Below are 20447 nucleotides of genomic sequence, written 5' to 3'. Positions count from 1 at the left end.
ACTCGGGGTTGGAGGCTGGGCTCCTCCATGGATGCTCTGGTTCACCAGGCGGGTGATCCTCGGCTGGACTCTGAGCTGAGGCTGTCGTCCAGAACGCCTCTGTCCTCTCCACGTGGCCTGGGCTTCCTTACACCATGGTGGCTGGCTGCAAGGGCGAGCCTCTTGCAAGGGAGGGAGCTGGGCGAACTAGCTTCAGTAGTCACTGCTGCTGTGCTCAACTCACTGGGCGATCACAAGCCTGCAGGGATCCAGGGGATGGTTGGGGGTGGGGCGTAGATTCTGTTTCTTTTTCTTTTTGGCTATGTTGTGACGTGTGGGATCTTAGTTCCCTGACCAAGGATCGAACCCATGCCCCCTGCATTGGAAGCATGGAGTCTTAGCCACTGGAGCACCAGAGAGGTCCCCTAGACTCCATTTCTCAAGGGACCAGATTGACCTGTAGAGATTAGGGACTGTGAGATATTTGGGAGTGTATGTAACTGAAGTGTGTGTAGAGACCTGGGCATTCCCTGTGATGTTTCCTGTCGTGGTGAAGTATGTTTTTCCTTCAGGTTGACATAGAAATCAACGGGGAATCTGTGGATTTGCACATGAAACTGGGAGATAATGGAGAAGCATTTTTTGTTCAAGAGACTGATAATGATCAGGTAAGGACAGCTGGGTGATGCTTGCATGCATGCTCACTCAGTCGTGTCTGACGCTTTGTGACCCCATGGACTGTAGCCTGCCAGGCTCCTCTGTCTGTGGGATTTCTCCAGGAAGAATACTGGAGTGGGTTGCCATTTCCTCCTCCAGAGGATCTTCCAACCCAGGGATTGAACCCAAATCTCCTGCCTTGGCAGGGGGATTCTTTACTGCTGAGCCACCTGGGAAGCTGGGTGGTGATGCTTACTTCCTAGTTTTGAGATGCTTCTCTGGGAGATGCAGGAGAAGTGCAGGTGCCTGCTGTGTGGGTGAGGGCGGAGGAGGAAAGTGGCTTTTCCCTGAACCAGGGGATCGAGCCGCAGGGTGGGTGTGTGCTGTGTCCACATGACGCATTGGTCCCCGCCTCCTCCATTTGCCAGGGAGACAGAGGAGCTGAAGGATGCTGGCCTGAAGCCATCATCCAAAATGTACAAATTATACCTGTGTGTCAAGTCTCGAATGGCTGAGTGCTCTCAGTTTTGCTTAGTGAGTGACCAGATCACATTAATTTTTTATTATTAAAAACTGTTTAACAGCTTTATTAAGATAGAATTTTTACACCATGTGGTTTATCCATCTCAAGTGTGCAGTTCTGTGGATTTTAGTATTTTCACAGATACCTGCACTGATCACACAGTCAGTTTTAGAGGGTCGTCATCACCTCAGAGACAGGCTATCCCCTCCCCTCTCCCTAAACCCCCAACTCCCCACTACCCTGAGCCCTCAGCAACCACTAATCTACTTTCTGTCTCTATAGACCTCCCTAATCTGAGCTTTCGTCTGAATAGAATCTCATGGTTTGTGATCTTTGGCTCCTGGCTTCTTTCATGTACCCTAATATGTTCAAGAGTCACCTGTATTGTGTCTGTGTCCATACTCCATTCCTTTATTCGGCTGAATAATATTCCACTGTATCTACAGACCATGTTTCGTCTATCTTTTCATGTGTTGGTGGACACTTGGGTTTGTTTCTACCTTTTGGCTGCAGTGAATAATGCTGTGTACAGGTATTCTTATAGGCATATGTTTTCACTTTGGGGAGTCTGTACCTGGGAGTGGAATTGCTGAGTCATTTATTTTTGGTGTGCAGTTGCCAAGTCTTGTCCAACTCTTTGTGACCCCATGGACTGCAGCACGCCAGGCTTCCCTGTCCCTCACCATCTCCTGGATTTTGCCCAAGTTCATATCGATTAAATCGATGATGCCATCCAATCATCTGGTCCTCTGTCGCCCTCTTCTCCTGCCTTCAATCTTTCCCAGCATCAGGGTCCTTTCCAATGAGTCAGCTGTTTGCATCAGGTGGCCAAAGTATTGGAGCTTCGACTTTAGCATCAGCCCTTCCAAAGAGTATTTACGGTTGATTTCCTTTAAAATTGACTGGTTTGATCTCTTTGCTATCCAGGGGACTCTCAAGAGTCTTCTCCAGCAACACTGAGTTTCACACTGAAGCTGTTGTCCAAAGCCGCTTTGCCATTTTCTGTTCCCAGCAGCAGTGCACGAGGGTTCCGATCTGTCTGCAGCCTCATCATTACTTTCTCTCTGGCCTTGTGATTCTAGCCATCCCAGTGGGCGTGAAGTAGTATCTCATTGTGGTGTGGATTTACATTTCCCTATTGCCATGATGTTGAGCGCTTCTTGACATGCTTATTGACCTTGTGTATGTATTCTTTGGAGAAGTGTCTGTTCAGATCCTTTGATCATTTTTTTATTGGGTTATTTGTCTTATCATTTGAGCTGTAAGAGTTCAGTATATAGTTCAGAAATAAGTACCTTTTATGATTTGTTAAGGGACTTATATGATTTATAAGAGAGATGATTTGTAAAGATTTTCTTCCATGGTGTGAGCTGTCTTTTCACTTTCTTGATGTCCTTTGAAACACAAAACTTTTCAATTTTGATGAAGTCCGTTTTATCTGCTTTTTCCTTGTGGCTCATGATTTCGTTGTCATATCTAAGAATCCTTTGCCAGATTCCAAGTCATGAAGATTTACCGCATGTTTTCTTCTAAAATAAACCATTTCTTTTCACTCTTTCATTCACTGAGAAAGTCGCTTTGAAGGGATCTGATGTAGTGACTCCTCAATAATCCGCTTGAACTGGTTCCTTTATGGGAAGATAGCCTGGCTATCAAGGAATGGCTCTGAGTAGCTTCAGGCTTTAAAATGAATATCCACAATTTCAATCTCAGGACAAAACCGTCCCAGGCTTTGCTTTCTTTCAGTCTCCCCGGAGGTGTGACCTATTTCCCATCCCTCCCAGCCTCAGCCTCACCTTCCAGGTGTGGATTTTATATGTGTAGTACATGATTTGATGTTCTCTAAGCCCCTTAATTTTATTTGGTTTTTGGCTGCACCAGAAAAACTTTCTTTAAAAATTATTATCATCATCTTAATTCAGTGTGTATTAAAAATACACATATGCATTCTTTTTTACATACACACACACTGGAGTGCAAAATTGAGTTCAGTTCCCCAGGTATTATAATAACTCCAAGCCGATTTTTTTCCTCTTTTCCCTGGAAATTTCAGACCATGTTGAATTTTGGTAGTCTGAAATGACTGAAAATTACTTTGCTTTCTTATAATTATGAAAACGCAGGATTCAGTACAAAATGGCATTTAGTGACATGTTGACTTTATGACCATCTATCAAATCCTGCATTTGGTTGCCTTGCGCTCCTCATCACACCCCTCTACCTGTGCTTGGACCTCTGAATTAATGCTGGCGGGTTGTCAGCATCGTCCCAACCCTTAACCACCCGCCCCCAGCTAACCTGGTTCCTTCTCGAACATGTTTGCTGCCCTTCAGGAGGTGATCCCCATGCACCTGGCCACCTCCCCGATCCTGTCGGAAGGAGCCTCGAGGATGGAGTCCCAGCTGAAGAGGAATTCCACAGATCGGATAAGAGGCCTGGATACCAACACATCAGCCCAGGTCTCCCCTCCCAGTGAGACCCCATCGAGTGGCTCTTTAGTGAAGAAGCGCAGGAAAAGGAGGAGGAAGTCACAGCTGGACAGCCTGAAAAGGGATGAGAACATGAACACGTCCGAGGATGAAGACATGTTCCCCATAGAGATGAGCTCGGATGAGGAGGCCGAGCCGCTGGACAGCAGTAGGTAAGTGTGGGTGACAGAAGGGTGAATTCAGTGTTTCAGATGGTCCTGTTTTTTTTTAATTGATATATACTTGATTCACGGTGTTATGTTAGTTTCAGATGTATAGCAAAATGATTCATTTAGATGTGAATATATTATTTTTCAGATTCTTTTCCATTATAAGTTATGATAAAATATTGAGTAGGGTTCCCTGTGCTATGTAGCAGGTCCTTGTGAGCTACCTATGTTGCACATAGCGAGTAAATGTAATTCCAAACTCCTGTCCCCTGCTTTCCCCTTTGGTAACCATAAGTTTGTTTTCTATGTCCATGATTCTATTTCTCTTTTATATATAAGTTGATTTGTATCTTTTCCTTTTTTAAAGATTCCACATGTTAAGTGATATCATATGGTATTTGTTTTTCTCAGTTTGGCTTAGTATGATAATCTCTAGGTCATTCCGTGTTGCTGCAAATGGCATTATTTTATTATTTTTTAAGTCTGAGTACTATCCCACTGTATATAGGTTCCACATCTTCTTTGTCCATTCATCTGTCGATGGGCCTTTAGATTGCTTCTGTGTCGTAGCTGTTGTCAGTAGTGCTGCTGTGAACGTTGTGGGGCAGGTATCATTTTGAATCATGGTTTTCTCCTTTTGTATTTGCCCAAGAGTGGGATTACAGTAGAAAGATTTTTATAAACGTTTCCCCCCCCACCACCACACACAGAACTTCTTATTTTTCTGTTAATGCATTTAAGACTGAATTTTGGAATCCTGCAGGCCCGATTCTAGAGTCACATGAAGCTGGGATGGATGTTGTAACCGAGACAAGATTGATAATAGCTTGGTGATAACTCCAGCCTTCCAGATCAGAACCAAGAAACAGGAGCTCAGGAAGTGAACACTTCATTCTCAAAACTGTTGTTTCAGAACCTCCTTATTCTCACTTGAGCACCAACTATGAGCCCGGCAGTTGGACCCATTGATAGCCGGGGGCTGACCTGTGATAGACTTAGGGCCATAAATGAATCTAGAATGTGATCAGTTTATCCACAAGCAGACTTTTCCTTTTCAGTTTTCATGAGGCCCAAAGTTGAGTTGAGTTGAGTTGAGTTCAGTCGCTCAGTCGTGTCCGGCTCTTCGCGACCCCATGAATCACAGCACGCCAGGCCTCCCTGTCCATCACCAACTCCTGGATTCACTCAGACACGTCCATCGAGTCAGTGATGCCATTCAGCCATCTCATCCTCTGTCGTCCCCTTCTCCTCCTGCCCCCAATCCCTCCCAGTATCAGAGTCAACTCTTCCCAGGAGGTGGCCATAGTACTGGAGTTTCAGCTTTAGCATCATTCCCTCCAAAGAAATCCCAGGGCTGATCTCCTTCAGAATGGACTGGTTGGATCTCCTTGCAGTCCAAGGGATTCTCAAGAGTCTTCTCCAACACCACAGTTCAAAAGCATCAATTCTTCGGCGCTCAGGCTTCTTCACAGTCCAACTCTCACCTCCATACATGACCACAGGAAAAACCATAGCCTTGACTAGATGACATTTGTTGGCAAAGTAATGTCTCTGCTTTTGAATATGCTATCTAGGTTGGTCATAACTTTCCTTCCAAGGAGTAAGCATCTTTTAATTTTATGGCTGCAGTCACCATCTGCAGTGATTTGACACGTGTTTTATTTTTCTTTGCTTTTAATAGTGTGGTGAAATTCTATTTCTTTGAATTACCATTTTGGTGAACAGTGCCAATTTTAAAAGCCAAACTCATTCAGATTTTTATGCAATTCAATGTAATTTGTGATCACTGTTTTTGTGTCTTGTTAACACAGAAGAAGGGTGAAGGATGGATAACTGAATCACTTTAGTGTACACGCGAACCTGACCCAGCATTGTAAATTAACTGTACTTCAGTTAGAAAACAAAAGGAGGAAGAAGAAACACAGGATTCACCTCCTGCTTTGTTATTTAGAATTTTTGTTTTTCTAGCTAAAACGTAAAGGCCTGGGGGCAATGTTGCTTTACCTGACTGTGGCGTCTGCTTTGCTGTGGGCTCAGAAGCCGATGGTGGTGGTTGTTGTTGAGTATCAGTCTTGTCCAACTCTTTGTTGGGTGGTGGTGGTGGTTGTTCACTCAGTTGTGTCCGACTCTTTGCAACCCTGTGGACTACAGTATGCCAGGGCTTCCCAGTCCTTCACTATCTCCCAGAGTTTGCTCAAACTCACGTCCATTTAGTCAGTGATGCCATCCAACCATCTCATCCTCTGTTGACCCCTTCTCCTCCTGCCTTCAATCTTTCCCAGCATCAAGGTCTTTTCCATTGAGTCAGCTCTTTGCATCAGGTGGCCAAAGTATTGGAGCTTCAGGTTCCACATCAGTTCTTCCAATGAAAATGCAGCGTTGATTTCCTTTAGGATTGACTGTTTTGATCTCCTTGCTGTCTAAGGGACTCTGGAGAGTCTTTTCCAGCACTGCAGTTCGACAGCATTGCTTCTTTGGCTCTCAGTCTTCTTTATGGGAGGGTGGTCAGGCTTATTACAGTCACCTGCCCTGCATGGCTTTTAATTGCAGAGTTTAGTGTCAGATGTTTGAGGTCACATCAAAAACAGAGACAGGTGGCCTCTGCATGGGTGAAATAGTGGGTCGTATTTCTTATTAAAGCGTGCTGTGCCTGAAAGGAGGTAGATTTGCAGCCATTTTGCAAGTATAAGATAGGGTTGATTGTGTCATTTATTTATTGTGCTGGATGAAACATTGTCTCCGTTTGGTCATTCAGGGATTTGGTAGCTCAGTCGTGCGTGGCAAGAGTTTTATAACCTCTGGGTCCAGTTTCGGGTGCCACCCAACTCTCAGGCTTTTGCGAGATGAAGTGTGAAAGATAAATCTGTAGGGCGTACAGTGTAAGTGGGCTTCCCTGGTGGACAGTGGTAAAGAATCCTCCTGGCAATGCAGAAGATGCGAGTTTGATCCCTGGGTCGGGAAGATCCTCTGGAGGAGGAAATGACAACCCACTCCAGTATTCTTGTCTGGAGAATCCTATGGATAGAAGAGCCTGGAGGACTGCAGTCCATGGGGTCACAAAGAGTTGGACACGACTGAACGACTGAGCACACACGCACGTAGTGTAACTTAACAGTAACAAGCAGTGTGGTCATCAAGCCCGTCTAAGTCCAAGTTCTTAAACTTAATCATTTTCCAGTGATAATTGAGCCAAAGTGTGAACACACGAAACATTTCTCTGAGTAATGTTTTTCGTTTCCACTGCTCAGAGTACACCTGGGGGTATACCAGCAGATCATGTTGATCTACAAAGCATTAGAGATAAGGAGAAATGGAAACTTGCCTTTATTATGTATCTATCGGTAAAATCTCTTTGACTTTGATGTTTTTTGTTTTTTTTTTTCTCTTTCTCCAGAACTATTCCTGATGATATACCTCCATTCCAAGAAGATGTCCCTAAGGAGAGCCGTTGCCCTGTCATGACTTACCCTCAGTCAGCCTCTTACCCTAATTCTGACAGAGAGTGGTCACCCAGCGCCAGGTGAGGGGCTGGTGTGTGTCCATGTGTGTTTGCCTGTCCTGGTCCAGAGGATTCCAAGTCAGTCACAGGAGGCACGTTTCACAGTGAAATCTACGTAAAAAAATGAATAGAATTAGAACCCCCCAAAATTCACCTTATGCTAGAAGGTACAGATCAGGATTAAACACAGAACATGAGCAGATCTTAAACTTCTATCTAGTAGCAGAATCAAACTGCAGATATGAAAGGGAAACCATGTGTGAAGTTACATAAAGCTTATTGTCAGGGGGAGAAAACAGTGACAGCCTTTTTGGATATGTATCCCTAAAGTGAGATTCAGGAGCAGGGCAGCTGCAGCAGGAGCCCTGAGGTCATCTGGGGCTGTGAGAATGATGCTGTCTTCCCCCGCTGCCCTCAGTGATTTTGGTTTCCCTAAAATGGACTCTCAGGGGCCATCGACTTCCAGGATGAGGTTGAAGAACCACAGCTGCTCAGTGTGCAGAGAAGACTAAAACATTTCAGGCTGTGAAGCCTGTGAGGACACATGAGCCCTTCCGAGCAGTTTCCAGAAGGACTGGGCAGGGGACAGATCTGAAGTGTGTGGGGATGATTATCACCCCCGTCAGGACAAAAATTTGTTCTTGGGTGGCAAAAAAAAATATCTTAGATATTACAATAGCCATGTGACCTCCAAAGGGGCATAGTAACATAAGCAGACGTGGAGTATATTCAGGGCATTAAAATTTCATGGTGGAGGGAGGTCTGTTAGGAAAGAAAAGATCTCAGGGGTCTGGCGAGAATGCAGCAGAGATGGGCAGCTCTGGTCTAGGTGACAGTGACCTTCTTGGGTTATACATGCTCCTAACGTGTTAGGTTTGCTTCTGGTGTCAGAGCCCCCAAGTCCTGGAACATGCTTCAGGGCTTCCCACCTGAAGTATACACCTCTCCCAGTTCCAGTTTGACTGGAGTGATCTCCTTAATGAGACTGCATGGTCATCGCCGTGCGTCAAAGTTGAGGTTGGAGAGAAACAGACGCATCACGTGATCATGAATGGACATCAGCCAGGGTAGGACTGGAGGCCTGTGGAGTCCTCTCCCAGGGGTCTGTCCGTCCTTAGGCCAGCCCTGTCCGGTAGAAACATAATGCTAAATACATATATAATTTAAAGTTTTCTACTAACCATCCTTAAAAAGTGTAAAGAAATTGATAACATTAATTTTGATGATCTATGATGTATTTATTAAAAATTATTTTCAAGTAATCGGATTTTTTTCAAGTCATCGTTTTGTAAAACACTGTGGAACTGTTTCACATTCTCATTTTCACAAGCCTTTGAAGTTGTGTATCTCAACATGTACAGACCCCCTCAGTTTGAACCAGTCACACATCAAATGCTCATAGCCCCATGCGACCTTGTTGGACTATATAGGTATAGACCTTTCTAGAACCTCATACATTCTCTCCCGTGGTCTGTGGAGTTATAACCCTAAGGAGGGAAGTACATAAGTACATAGTACTTTAGGAAGAAAATTATGTGGAATATTTAGAAGTCACTAATAGGTAGAAAACTCTGTTCAAACATTCTACATTAATTTTAAGCATTTAAAACAAATCCTTTAAACACAATCCTGAGTACGTTTCTCTGTCTTCTATGTTTTGCTCTATGAGTCCAGAATAATAACCATGTCAGGTGAGGTGATCTGATCATGGTTAAATGAAATTACAAATTAGAATAAATAGACACATATCTATACTTGGGTTTATGTGTTTTCTTTTAAGAGACAATTGCCAGCCCAGATTACCAAACCTTTTGGAGTATGTCATTTGATTAGGCACTAAACTCTGACCCAAGAAAAGCAATTCACTATGGGCCTGCAGATGAAACAGAAAGTGAAACGAGTGTCTTGGCAGTCGTCTGTTTTCATGGTTAAGAAGATCGTGTTGATTTCTCTGTGATTTCAACATGTGGTCCTCTGCCATTGTCAGCTGCCCAAGTACCTTCACCTTCTTATAGGTGTTATTGTGAGAGTAGTCAAATAACTGATAAGAAATTTTGTTTCATTGAATTGACCTCTGATTTCTCTTTCTTTTAATGTGGATCACGTGGTATGCCGTAGCCTGGTAGATTGCAGGAGGCCCCCCCCTCATCTGGCGGTTGCGGCCGAGGGCGGTCTTTCTAGCTCTTGCCCTCCACAGTCTTCCCACTTCCACGCTTCGGAAAGGTAGAGGGGTTATTTTCCCGCTGTGGATGTTTTTATAATAAAAACTTGGCTCTAACTCTTATAAATAAGTAAGTTTTGCCATTAACCAAATTACTTATGTGGAGAATCCGTATAGATTCTTGGAAGTGAAAATTTTGATCTAACCCTTACCAATTTATTTATCCACTAACCAAATTACTTATGAAGAAAATACATATAGATTATTTCTTTTCCTTTCATTTTAAGCACTTGTAGGTGGTTATATTTTTTTTAAGTACTAAGTTTGACTCTGGAAATTAGGGTTAAGCATAGAGTCCTTTCTAATTTTATGATGTGCTTTGAAAAATAGAATAAGGAATTGAAGATTGGGATATGATCTTTGTGTCTGGGGTTGTTCAACAAATAAGTTTACAAAACTTTTTTCGGATATCACTTAAGCATGTCTGCCTGCCCATTTAGTTACTCAGTCGTGTCCGACTGTGATCCCATGGACTGTAGCTCTCCAGGCAAGAATACTGCAGTGGGTTGCCATCCCTTCTTGAGGGGATCTTCCTGATCCAGGGATTGAACCAGGTCTCCTGCATTGCAGGCAGATTTTTTTTTACCATCTGAGCCACTAGGGAAGTCCCATCATTTAAGCATAAGGAGAGTTGTTATTGTAACTCAGTAAAGAGCTTATAGACTTTCTGAGTAATATGATCAGATGTGTCCACAGCATTTGTAGAATAGAATTTTGGAGAGTAGTGTAGGATGGACCAGAAGGTTCAGAATCCTAGGTTAGGGTAGGATGGACCAGAAGGTTCGGAATCCTAGGTTAGTGTAGGATGGACCAGAAGGTTCAGAATCCTAGGTTAGAGTTTTCATTTGATGCAGAAGTCATAGGTTCCTGCCTCCATTCCCTTGGAATTGCCCACACTTTGACCTGCCTGCTTTGTGAAAAATGAGCAGTGATGCCGTGATTAACTTCTGCCTGGGAAACTGGTTTTCTTTTTGAAGAACCAAGTCTCAGGATATATTTAATACTTCCCTCCCAGGTTATGGGTGCAGAACAAAGGCCATTTTAAAATGAGGTCAGCTAAGTTGTGAGCAGTTATATAACTGATGTGCCTAAATGGGATTTCAGCAAAAATGCCGATAGTGATTATGGCTAGTAAATGCATTATTGAAACAGATCAGTCAGTGTGACCTTGAAGCTTACTTTTTTGAACAACCTTTGATCTTGAAAGTCTCATATTCGATAATGGGCAATTTTGGAATCCTCTTTCTCGTCAGTCACACTCAGTGTCAGGAGTCTCTTCCCTCGTTTATGTCCCGTCTGTCTGAATTCCCTCAACACTCAGCACAGATGGTCCATGTGTATTTGGGTGCAGCGTCCTTCTGTGGGGCTGGTGTGGCTGGGGGCACGTGACTGAGGGGTGGTGCGCCCGGCGTATGGATCACACAGGGCTCGGTCCTTTGTGAATCTGAATTTGCCCACCTCAGCATCTCGATGGCTTGTAGCTTTCATCGCAGGATCAGATGTTAAGAATTCTGGATTTGGGCAGGGTGATGGAGACCTGTGTTCAGTGTTTACATTCTCCTAGAGCAGGGATCCATAAACTACAGCCCGTGGCCCCAGTCTGGCCCACCCTCTGTTTCTTTAGTTTTATGGGGGCACAGCCAGTTTGTCCACATACTGTTTGTGGCTGCATTTCCACCACAAGGGCAGGCTCGAGTTGTTGCCGCAAAGACCACATAACCCCCAGAGCCTGGAGTACTTGCTGTCTGGCCTCTTATAGAGGAAGTTTGCTGACACTTGGCTCCAGAGCAGGCTCAGCCTAGAGGGCTTTACTTTAGTGCAGTGGATACTGTTCCAGAGAATTGTTATAACAAAATAAAAAAATATGTTCCTTTTAAGCAAACAGTTTGAGGTTTGGGTGCTGCGCTGATGAGGGTAGGAAGCCAGTTACGATGGGCTTCCCCCTTGATGCCTCTGGAGAATCATCCAGGTCAGAACTGTTGGCACAAGGGCCCCTTGCTGGAGGCCACAGTGCTCCCTTTGCACATTTCATGGTCCTGAACATGTAATTCTGGACACCTTGGTGCCAGAAGAGCCTTGACCCTCAGGAGAAAAGCAGAATTAGGAAACTGGAGGAAGCAAGAGAAAGGAGGTGATAAGCATTTTCTCTCTCAGATGTCTGGAGGACCCAGAGTTCCTTTCTCAGGGGGTAGCTTTCTGAAGGGCATACTGTGTGTGTGTGTGTGTGTGTGTGTGTGTAGAGGTGTCCCCTTGGTTACATACCCACAGTATGCGATCTCAGGCTCCTCCTCTCTGCAGACTGGCTACATCGAGCCTGAAGGCTGCCACATGCCTTTCCATGGATGGAGGGTGCGGATGCCAAGGGAGGAGGGACCAGCCCGTGTCTACTTCAGTGTGAAATGATGCAGAGAAGCATTGAATCTATTTGTCTGAAAGGCTGGACTAAAGACAGCCAGCGTCAGTTTAGCCATTAAAGGTCCCCGTCTGTCTGAGACAAGCTTTGGTTCATCTACGAGCTCGCCTTGTCCCGATAGGCAAGTTCTGTCCCCTCGAAGCTGATGTCTGACTCAAGCAGATACGTGAGACCAAGCACATGATGTGAGGTGCTTGAGAGAGCCCGTGTGAGGTGTGAGAGAAGGTGGAAAAGGAGAATTGCAGGGCTTTCTTTCTCACGTCATTAAAACTGTTGTCTGAAAGGAAAGGGTATAGGAGATCAAAGACTGAAATAATCAAGTGGGTCTTTTTTTCTCATCCATATGTTGTTTAGAAGGCTCTAAGAATTTTGTGCCTAAATCGATGGTTTCTGTGGTTGGACAGAAGTAAGACAGCTCGGGTCTCAGGAGAGAAAAATATAGAAAACGTGGAGACCTGAATGCAAGTCACAACCACTTAAAAGCTCGTTTGAGAATTAAGCCTCATGCTGTGTTGTTGTAGGAAGAGTCTTAGCAAATAGGAATCTAGGAAGTATTTCTTGAAGATAAAATATTTTGCAGAATCTCAGCTCAGAGAGCCCTGCACGTTAGTGAGTTACTGGTAGTATCCAGCATTTGTGGTAAAGTTGACATATGATCCACTTCCTTGTTTTCAAAGTTGGTGCAGATGTATACATATCTTGATGGGTGCATGTCCGAGATGGCCCGGACCTATTTGCAGCTGCGTGAGAGTTGAGGAGTTTGGTTTGGAAATTGGGCTTGCCAGGAGCATTGAGATCAGAGAGAGGCCTGCAAAGATGGCAGCAAATTTTTTTCTTCCCTTTTCCATTTCATCTCTTTTTTTCCATTTCCCCCTTTTAAATGCTACTTCTCATCTTTACTTGGAATTTGGCAGCAGGCTGGGACAAGGTTAGCCAAATGGGGGGTGCCTTCTCCTGGGCGCGTGTTCTGTCCGCTCCTGGTGGCCACAGAGGGGATAGTCACAAAGCTGTGGTCGCAAGGCAGTGGTGTGTTGGGGCCGTTTTCTAGGTTCTCTGAACCACAGAATGCTGGGCACAAAAACATTTCCAAAGTTTCTCTTCCCACTTTAATCTTCCATTTGTGTTTCCTTAAGTCCTTCAGTTTCCCGACCGTCAACACCTAAAAGCGATTCAGAACTGGTCAGCAAATCTGCGGATAGGACAATTCAGAAGAATAATCTAGAAATGCTCTGGCTCTGGGGAGAACTGCCCCAAGCCACAAAGGTAGGTTTTTTTTTTTTCCTTCCTTATTTCTGCCATCCATCAAAGGTAGTTTCTGAAGACATGAAATGGTCACAATCTTTTCTTTCAAGAAATTTTATTTCATATTCCAATTTGTTAAAAGAATCTTGAACTATATTATGGTATTTCAAGCTGCTGCTGCTGCTAAGTCGCTTCAGTCGTGTCCGACTCTGTGTGACCCCACAGACGGAAGCCCACCAGGCTCCCCCATCCCTGGGATTCTCCAGGCAAGAACACTGGAGTGGGTTGCCATTTCCTTCTCCAATGCATGAAAGTGAAAAGTGAAAGGGAAGTCGTTCAGTCGTGTCCGACTCTTAGCGACCCCATGGACTACAGCCTACCAGGCTCCTCCATCCATGGGATTTTCCAGGCAAGAGTACTGGAGTGGGGTGCCATTGCCTTGGTATTTGTAAATACTGTAAGACCCTTAGAAGATGCTACCACCTCTTGTATCCCCAGTAAATCTTTGTGATGTGAATAAATAAATGAATGAGTAAGTGAAGACTGAAAGCATTTCTGTGATAACTCAAAGAGACAGCTCTTTGGAGAGTAGGTCTGTTGAGGCTGAAGCTGTGGGTTCATTCCCTTTCTAGGTTATATTTAGCTTTCATGGAAAATGCTGATTTCTCTGCCTATAAGCGGTCGTGCTGACCCAGCCAGCCATCTTTACAAATGCACGTCACCTGTTGCTGGAGAAATGGCACAAATGTGCAAACCCATCACTTTTGGCAAAACAGTTCCGGCCACAGATCCACTATTGCATTGTTTTCTTCTGTGCTTGAAGCTGTAGGATCAGATGCAGAAATGCATACCCGCTCCCCACTTTCCAGCCCACAAGCTGTGTTTTGATTTCTGTTGGATAAATCTTTTCCATAACTGGAAACTCCTTGGAGAGTTAGCGTCAGAAATGCCCTTTTCCCACTCATGGGAACCAGCCACCAAATCTGCCCTTGTTCACTTACGTTTTGGGGGTGGACTTCATTGAACTGTAACACACATGCAGAGAAACACCCAGATCCTGAGTGCCAAGATGGAAACATCTTCACACACTTCACACAGGTGAATGTGTCCATGTGACCTGCACCCAGACCAGGACTAAATCAGAACTTGAAAGCCCCCCGACCCTTTGCAATTACTGTTCTGACGCCTCCCCCCCCAATAATGATAAACCTAATCTTGACTTTATAGCAGAGTTTAGTTTTGCAAGGCTCGCCCTGTTACCATGTGTCATAATTCACTTTCAGCACCTTGATCGCCCTGTGGTGTGAATATATTCCCCTTTCTCCCGCTGGACACTTGTGTTAGATTGGTGGTCTCATTCACTCACCTACTCACTCCCATTTGTTTTCTATGAAAGTTCATTTGCTTTGGAAACACGATCCTTGGTTTCCAGACCTTTCGGCAGGTATGGGAGTCACCAGGTGCGCCACCCCCTCCCACCCGCTAAGGCTTCACTGTGTCCTGTACAGTTGTGCCTGCCCAGGGCCCTTTGGTTGACTCGACTCTTCTCTGACCTTTTCTCTCTCCCTCCCTCCCTACCCCTTTGATCCAGTCCTCGCCACACAAGATGAAAGAGTCCAGCCCGTTGAACAGCAGGAAAATCTGTGATAAAATGCACTTCCAAGCCATCCACAGTGAATCTTCAGATGCGTTTAGTGACCAGTCGCCAACACTGGTCAGGGCATCTCCGGTGCAGCCATTGCTGGAGCAGAACAAGCCGCAGACAGAGATACAGTTTGTGAACGAAGACGATGTCGAGGCCTTGGGAGCAGCGGCCCCCCCTTTACCCACGATTGAGGAGCCCAAAGCCCCTTCTGCCAACACTGCCCCAGTAGCTGCAAGCAAGACAGACTCGCCTTCCAGGAAAAAGGGTGAGAAAGCCAACGCTTCCCAGTGCCTTCCTGTGCACTGGGGGCTCTGCCCACCACAGTCTCTCCCCCACCCCAAAGTTCAGGATTCTTCAGAGGGGAGACAGGACATCTCTCCTGTTCAGTCCCTTGCCCTTTTGCTGAATATGTGTTTTCTCAGAATTGAGTTGTAGAAAGTCTAACCTGAAGGAGGCCTTGGGGATGGTGCAGTGATCCATCCCCGCCGCCCTCCACTGTACAGGCCAGGGATGCTGGGGTCCCCCACGCTGGGACTGCACCAGACACTGATGATGAAGCCAGTCTGCACCCCGCTCTCCTTGCCCCTGGTTTCCCTCTAGTGCATCGCCCTGTGCTAATTTCTGCATGCCGTGTGTCACTGTTTCAATGATTACTTGTTTGTTTTTTTGCCTGACTTCCGTACTAGAACATATGTGCTCTGTGAGGTCAAGAATATTTCTGTCTTTTTACCTGTTTCCTTGGTGTTTCGTATAGTGGTTGGCGCATGTGGGGGCTCCATACATGTAGTCAAATGCCCACCTGGCTGCCTGTCCAGACCAATGACATGAAGCCCCATCTGTTGGCCACATGGCTTTGTGCACAGTGGTTCTAGTCTGTATGAACCGATGATGTAATTCTTTGGCCACAGTAAACTGGAAGGCTGCAGTCTTGGTGCCCAGGGGCCAACGATGTGCCATTCAGGAGGCTTCAGAGTACTGATGTGGAAGTGCTCAGTGAAAGCTTTGCTGTTTAGTGATAATAATAACAAACCAGTACCGATAATAATAAAAATAACCATCACTGTGTCAGTGTGCTGAGTGCTTAGTACCTCTCAGGCCCCTCCCAGCTGGGGAGCTGAGGCTCACTGAAGCTACCTGACTCACTCAGTGGACCCTTCTGAGTAGATCTGCACACGGTGCTCAAGTGCTCTTTCTAGAGAGGCTCAGAAGTCTGTGAGGTTGCATCTGAAGAACGGTGCTCTGACCTGACCCGTGTGCCCTTTCAGACAAACGAAGCCGACACCTGGGGGCTGACGGCGTCTACTTAGATGACCTCACAGACATGGATCCTGAAGTCGCTGCCCTGTATTTCCCCAAAAAGTAAGAGCCCTTTTTATGCTTCCTATCGTTTTGTATATGTTAACCTGGGAGCTGCTTTTTCCTTATATTTGATTAGAAAGTGAGTGAGAAAAAGCTGCAGGAGTCCCACGTTTTACCCTGAGGAGCAACCGGTCAAAGCACGAACCCTTTGTAGACGTGGGGGCATGGCTGTCCACCCCTCCTGGGACGGCTTTTGAGTCGGGGCACAGGCTCGAGGCCATCTCCCCAGGTACACCAAGGTGGTGTTGCAGCGGTCAGTGATCCTCATCCCAGATCAGCTATGCACAGCCCTGCCCCTCCCCAGGGCAAGTCCCCTGGGACCTCGGGGGGCCCCCTTCTGGGATTCCCATCATTTGTGGGGAGTCCTGGCTCCGCAGAGGGCGTGACAGGACGGTGGCCTCTTGGGACGGCATGCTCTCTCTCTTCATCGATTCCAGTGTATTTGGGAGAAAAACGCAGGGAAGTGTAGGGGTTAAAAATGGTTATTTTTCCTCCTAAGGTCATTCATGTAGCTCGTGTGCCTGCCATGCGCCTTAGTGAGGGTCTGCTGGGATGACACCATTTGTCCCTCTGACTGCCGGGGTCACCTGACATCTGAGTGAGACATCCACCCCCCCCCCGCCCCGCACCCCAGGCTTGGGAAACCCTCCTCACAGCCCCTCCCACTCCTCTCCTTCCAGCGGAGACCCTTCTGGGCTCACGAAACCCACCAGCGACAACGGAGCCCGCTCCGCCAACCAGTCCCCTCAGTCCGTGGGCAGCTCTGGCGTCGACAGCGGCGTGGAGAGCACGTCGGACGGCCTGAGAGACCTGCCGTCCATCGCCATCTCCCTTTGCGGGGGCCTCAGCGACAACCGGGAGATCACCAAAGGTACCGCGGGGCCGCCGCCATCTTTGAGCCGGCAGCGCCCCCTGGTGGCCGCCGGCTGCACCGGCCCGAAGTCCTGGGCTCATGAAGGAGCGCATGTGACTCACTGTGGCTCAGGACCCAAATGTTGCTGCGGCTGGCTGACTGACCGCAGTGTCACATGCACGCACGCACGCACGCACACACACACACGCGGCCCCAGGCGACAACAAGGCCACTGGGGTCACTGGTCGTCAGGCGTGTTTGAGCATAGCTTGTGTCCGTCCTGCAGTGGGGTGGGGCCGTGAGGTGGGGCCCGGGGCTGGTGGCAACGTCAACACTGGGAAAAGAGTGCGTAGCAAGTGTACAGAAACGCTGGAGGAGGGAGGGGTGTCCGAGCGAGCGCTGGACCCTTCCTGGCTGTGTCAGAAGGGTGTCTCAGGGTTGGCTTAGGTGATCTGAGTTAAATCATAGCCCCCACCCTATTTTTATCCCTAGTTTCCTAGGATCTCATGTTATTTACATGGTGAGGTGGCCCCGAGACCTCCAGAGAGTGCAGTCAGCCATTCTAGCTGATGACTCCTAGACCAGACTCCTAGACCCTAGGTGTCCCCACCTGCTTTAGGCAGGTCACTGAGCTTTCATTCATGACTTTGTCCATCCTTGTGCCTACTGGTGAGGAGGTGGGTGTGGAAGTTCACACCAATGACTATGACTCAGACCCGGGTGACCATACCTTGAGCTCCAGTCGTCTGCTTCTGCAGGGGCCTGTGTTTATGGTGTTTGCCACATGCCTGCTCCCGTGTAAACACATGTGCCCTGATTAAGGGTGCACTTGTCCCCCATCCTCTGACTGCCCCCATCTCTCTTCATTTCTGCACAGACACAGCCCCCCAAACTAACTGAAGGCCCCTTGACAAATAAATTTGATAGGATTGTCTGCATAGCTGGATGGCATAAACTCTCAGAAGATACTTGTGAGGGAGTGAAAACAGGCCTGGTGTTTGTACTAAATCTTCTTTGTATTCCCCCCTCCTTTGCCTTCACAGACGCATTTTTGGAACAGGCCGTGTCATATCAGCAGTTTGCGGACAACCCTGCCCTCATTGATGACCCCAACCTCGTGGTGAAGATCGGAAATAAGTAAGTTCCTCCCGAAAGTCATTTCAGCTGTCGTGTGATACCCGTTCAGCTTCAGCTTCTCTGCTATAGAGACCTGGACAGTAACCTTTAGAAATGTATAAACTTAAGTCTTTGTTAAAAATCTATTATTATCTCTTCACTATTGGCAAAATGCTGCATCACTTATATGGTTAGAACGTTGATGTAACTGGATCCTGTGGGGCTTGCATTCGGCTGCACCAGATTTTACAGTGGGACATGTGACGTCACAGCCCTGGCCTCTATCACAAGATAGACCGTGCACCCTTGAAAGCTTTGTTGTCTGAGGTCAAGGGATGTGCACGTATTTTTACAGGCTGTTGGCAAACTTTTCCCCATTAGAGGAAGCCACAGGTGTTTACATGTTAACTGAGGGTCCTCGTTTCCTTTTCCCTGAAGTGTGGGCAAGAAATGCTCCAGCACATCAGTGGCTTGACGCCCAGCGGGGCGTGGGCTGCTCTCAGCTGGCCACTGGGTCACCTGCCATGTCGTTTGTCCTGTTGCCACAGTGGCCGCTGGGAGTTTGGCTGGAGGAAGGGCTTCTGTAAGGGTGGGGCATGTGGCAGCTGACCTGGGGTGTTTGCCACAGTACTGGGCTCTTTAAGGACCCTCTGAATGTCCAGAGCCTCACATGACCGCTTCTCGGGACATTAGAGGTCTGAGCCTTGGTCTTCTGACCGCTTTTCCTTGTTTCACGTCAGATACTATAACTGGACGACAGCAGCGCCTCTGCTCCTGGCCATGCAGGCCTTCCAGAAACCATTGCCAAAGGTGAGCTTTACCATGAGAAAGAAAAGGGACATGAAAATGATGGCTCACTGAATCTGGGGGATTGGAATTTAGCTTTTATTTTAGACTTCCCTGGTGGCTCAGGCGGTAAAGGATCTGCCTACAGTGCAGGAGACCTGGGTTCTATCACTGGGTTGGGAAGGAACCTGGAGAAGGAAATGGCAACCCACTCTAGTACTCTTGCCTGGTAAATCCCGTGAATGGAGGAGCCCGGTAGGCCACAGTCTATGGGGTAACAAAGAGTCGGACACAACTGAGCAACTTCACTTTCTTTCATTTTCTTTAGAAACCATGAGGTTAATTACACTGTGCTGGTTGGAAGTTCATGGGTATAAACTGCAGGGGTCTCCCTTGCACTTTGAATGTCCTTCTCCCTTCTCTCATCAAAGCAAAAGCTCCCAGTGGAGGCAGCGCCAGACCGAGTCCTGCCTCTCCAGGATTCCTGTCCCCGCACCTGCCGTGCCAGGGACACAGATGGGGGCAAAGCAGGTGGATGCTGAGCCCAAGGGTGATGAGGGTAGAAGGATGAAGGAGGGGAGCAGGGTAGTACTATACCAGACACCAGGTGCCCACACTCAGGCCTGGCTCAGCCAGGAAGCAGGCTAGGGGCTGATTGGCCAAGGAGGAGCAAGTGGGCAGCTCCTGGCTGCACCTGAGAGCAGGTGAGCAGCTGCAGAAAAGAGCCAGGGTGACAGGCAGATGCACTGCAGCAGCCCACCATGCCCGTGTCCTCCCCCTGCCGGTTCCCCAGGCCTCTCCTGGAATTGATCACTTTCCAGCATTGGGTCTTTGTTCCAAATGCTCCATTCTTTCGGCTGCAGAGCCCACATCTCACACTTGCATCCTTCACATGCTTAGCAAAGGCTTTGTGCTGCTGTGGATGTTGTGGCTTGTCAGGTAGATCTCATACATGAGGGTCGTGCAGGTCTATGTTGACTTTGTTTAGCTCACGTTCTCTCCTTTGTGGCTGTGTGTGTGCGTGTGTGCACATGCTTTGGGATCGTGACTGTATCTTTCATGGAGCTTTATCTGTGAGTATTCTTTGTGGACTGAGCTGAGGGCCTATGCTCCAGAGTAGGTTCTGTTTTGTCCTTGGCAGGTTCTGTACAGTGTTTGTGGCCCAGGGCAAGTTTTTACAGTTCTTACAAATCAGTGAGGAGAAAGACCAGTGCAATAGAAATTTACTGATAAAGGCTATATAGTTCACAGAAAAAGAAATACACATGACTGCTGAACTTAAAGGAATTAGTCTTTGTGGTAGGCAGCCTAAATATTGTACAGGTTGTCAGTAATTTTTTGGACTCTGTTTTTGGCATTTATTTAATAATAGAAATTATTTTTATGCAGAGACTTCATCAATCTTATCTTTTGAGGCTGCTAGGTTTTGTATCACACTTGGAATGGCCCTGCTTGCTTCCCATTTCCAAAACTTATGAAAATAGGCCCTGTCTTTTCTTCCAGAAAATGCTGGAAG

General features: G+C 46.9%; 1 protein-coding gene across 6 annotated transcripts in view; it reads left to right on the top strand.

The window, feature by feature from the left end:
* Positions 1-20447, top strand: part of LPIN1 (lipin 1) — a 130062-nt gene that overhangs the window by 80276 nt on the left and 29339 nt on the right. For 4 of the 6 annotated variants that reach the window (XM_027556048.1, XM_027556044.1, XM_027556046.1 and 1 more), the window contains 10 exons: positions 552-647; positions 3493-3800; positions 7192-7317; positions 9415-9519; positions 13064-13193; positions 14764-15082; positions 16083-16176; positions 16857-17047; positions 18073-18166; positions 18886-18955. In XM_027556048.1, the coding sequence (XP_027411849.1) occupies positions 552-647; positions 3493-3800; positions 7192-7317; positions 9415-9519; positions 13064-13193; positions 14764-15082; positions 16083-16176; positions 16857-17047; positions 18073-18166; positions 18886-18955 (1533 nt within the window). The remainder of the gene's footprint in view (positions 1-551; positions 648-3492; positions 3801-7191; positions 7318-9414; positions 9520-13063; positions 13194-14763; positions 15083-16082; positions 16177-16856; positions 17048-18072; positions 18167-18885; positions 18956-20447) is intronic. The other 2 variants (XM_027556045.1, XM_027556050.1) reach the window with 1 other exon arrangement.

Source organism: Bos indicus x Bos taurus, chromosome 11 (assembly GCF_003369695.1).
Source record: "Bos indicus x Bos taurus breed Angus x Brahman F1 hybrid chromosome 11, Bos_hybrid_MaternalHap_v2.0, whole genome shotgun sequence".
NCBI lineage: Eukaryota > Metazoa > Chordata > Mammalia > Artiodactyla > Bovidae > Bos > Bos indicus x Bos taurus.
The sequence above is the reverse complement of the archived record's forward strand: the minus strand, read 5'-3'. Positions and strand labels throughout refer to the sequence as shown.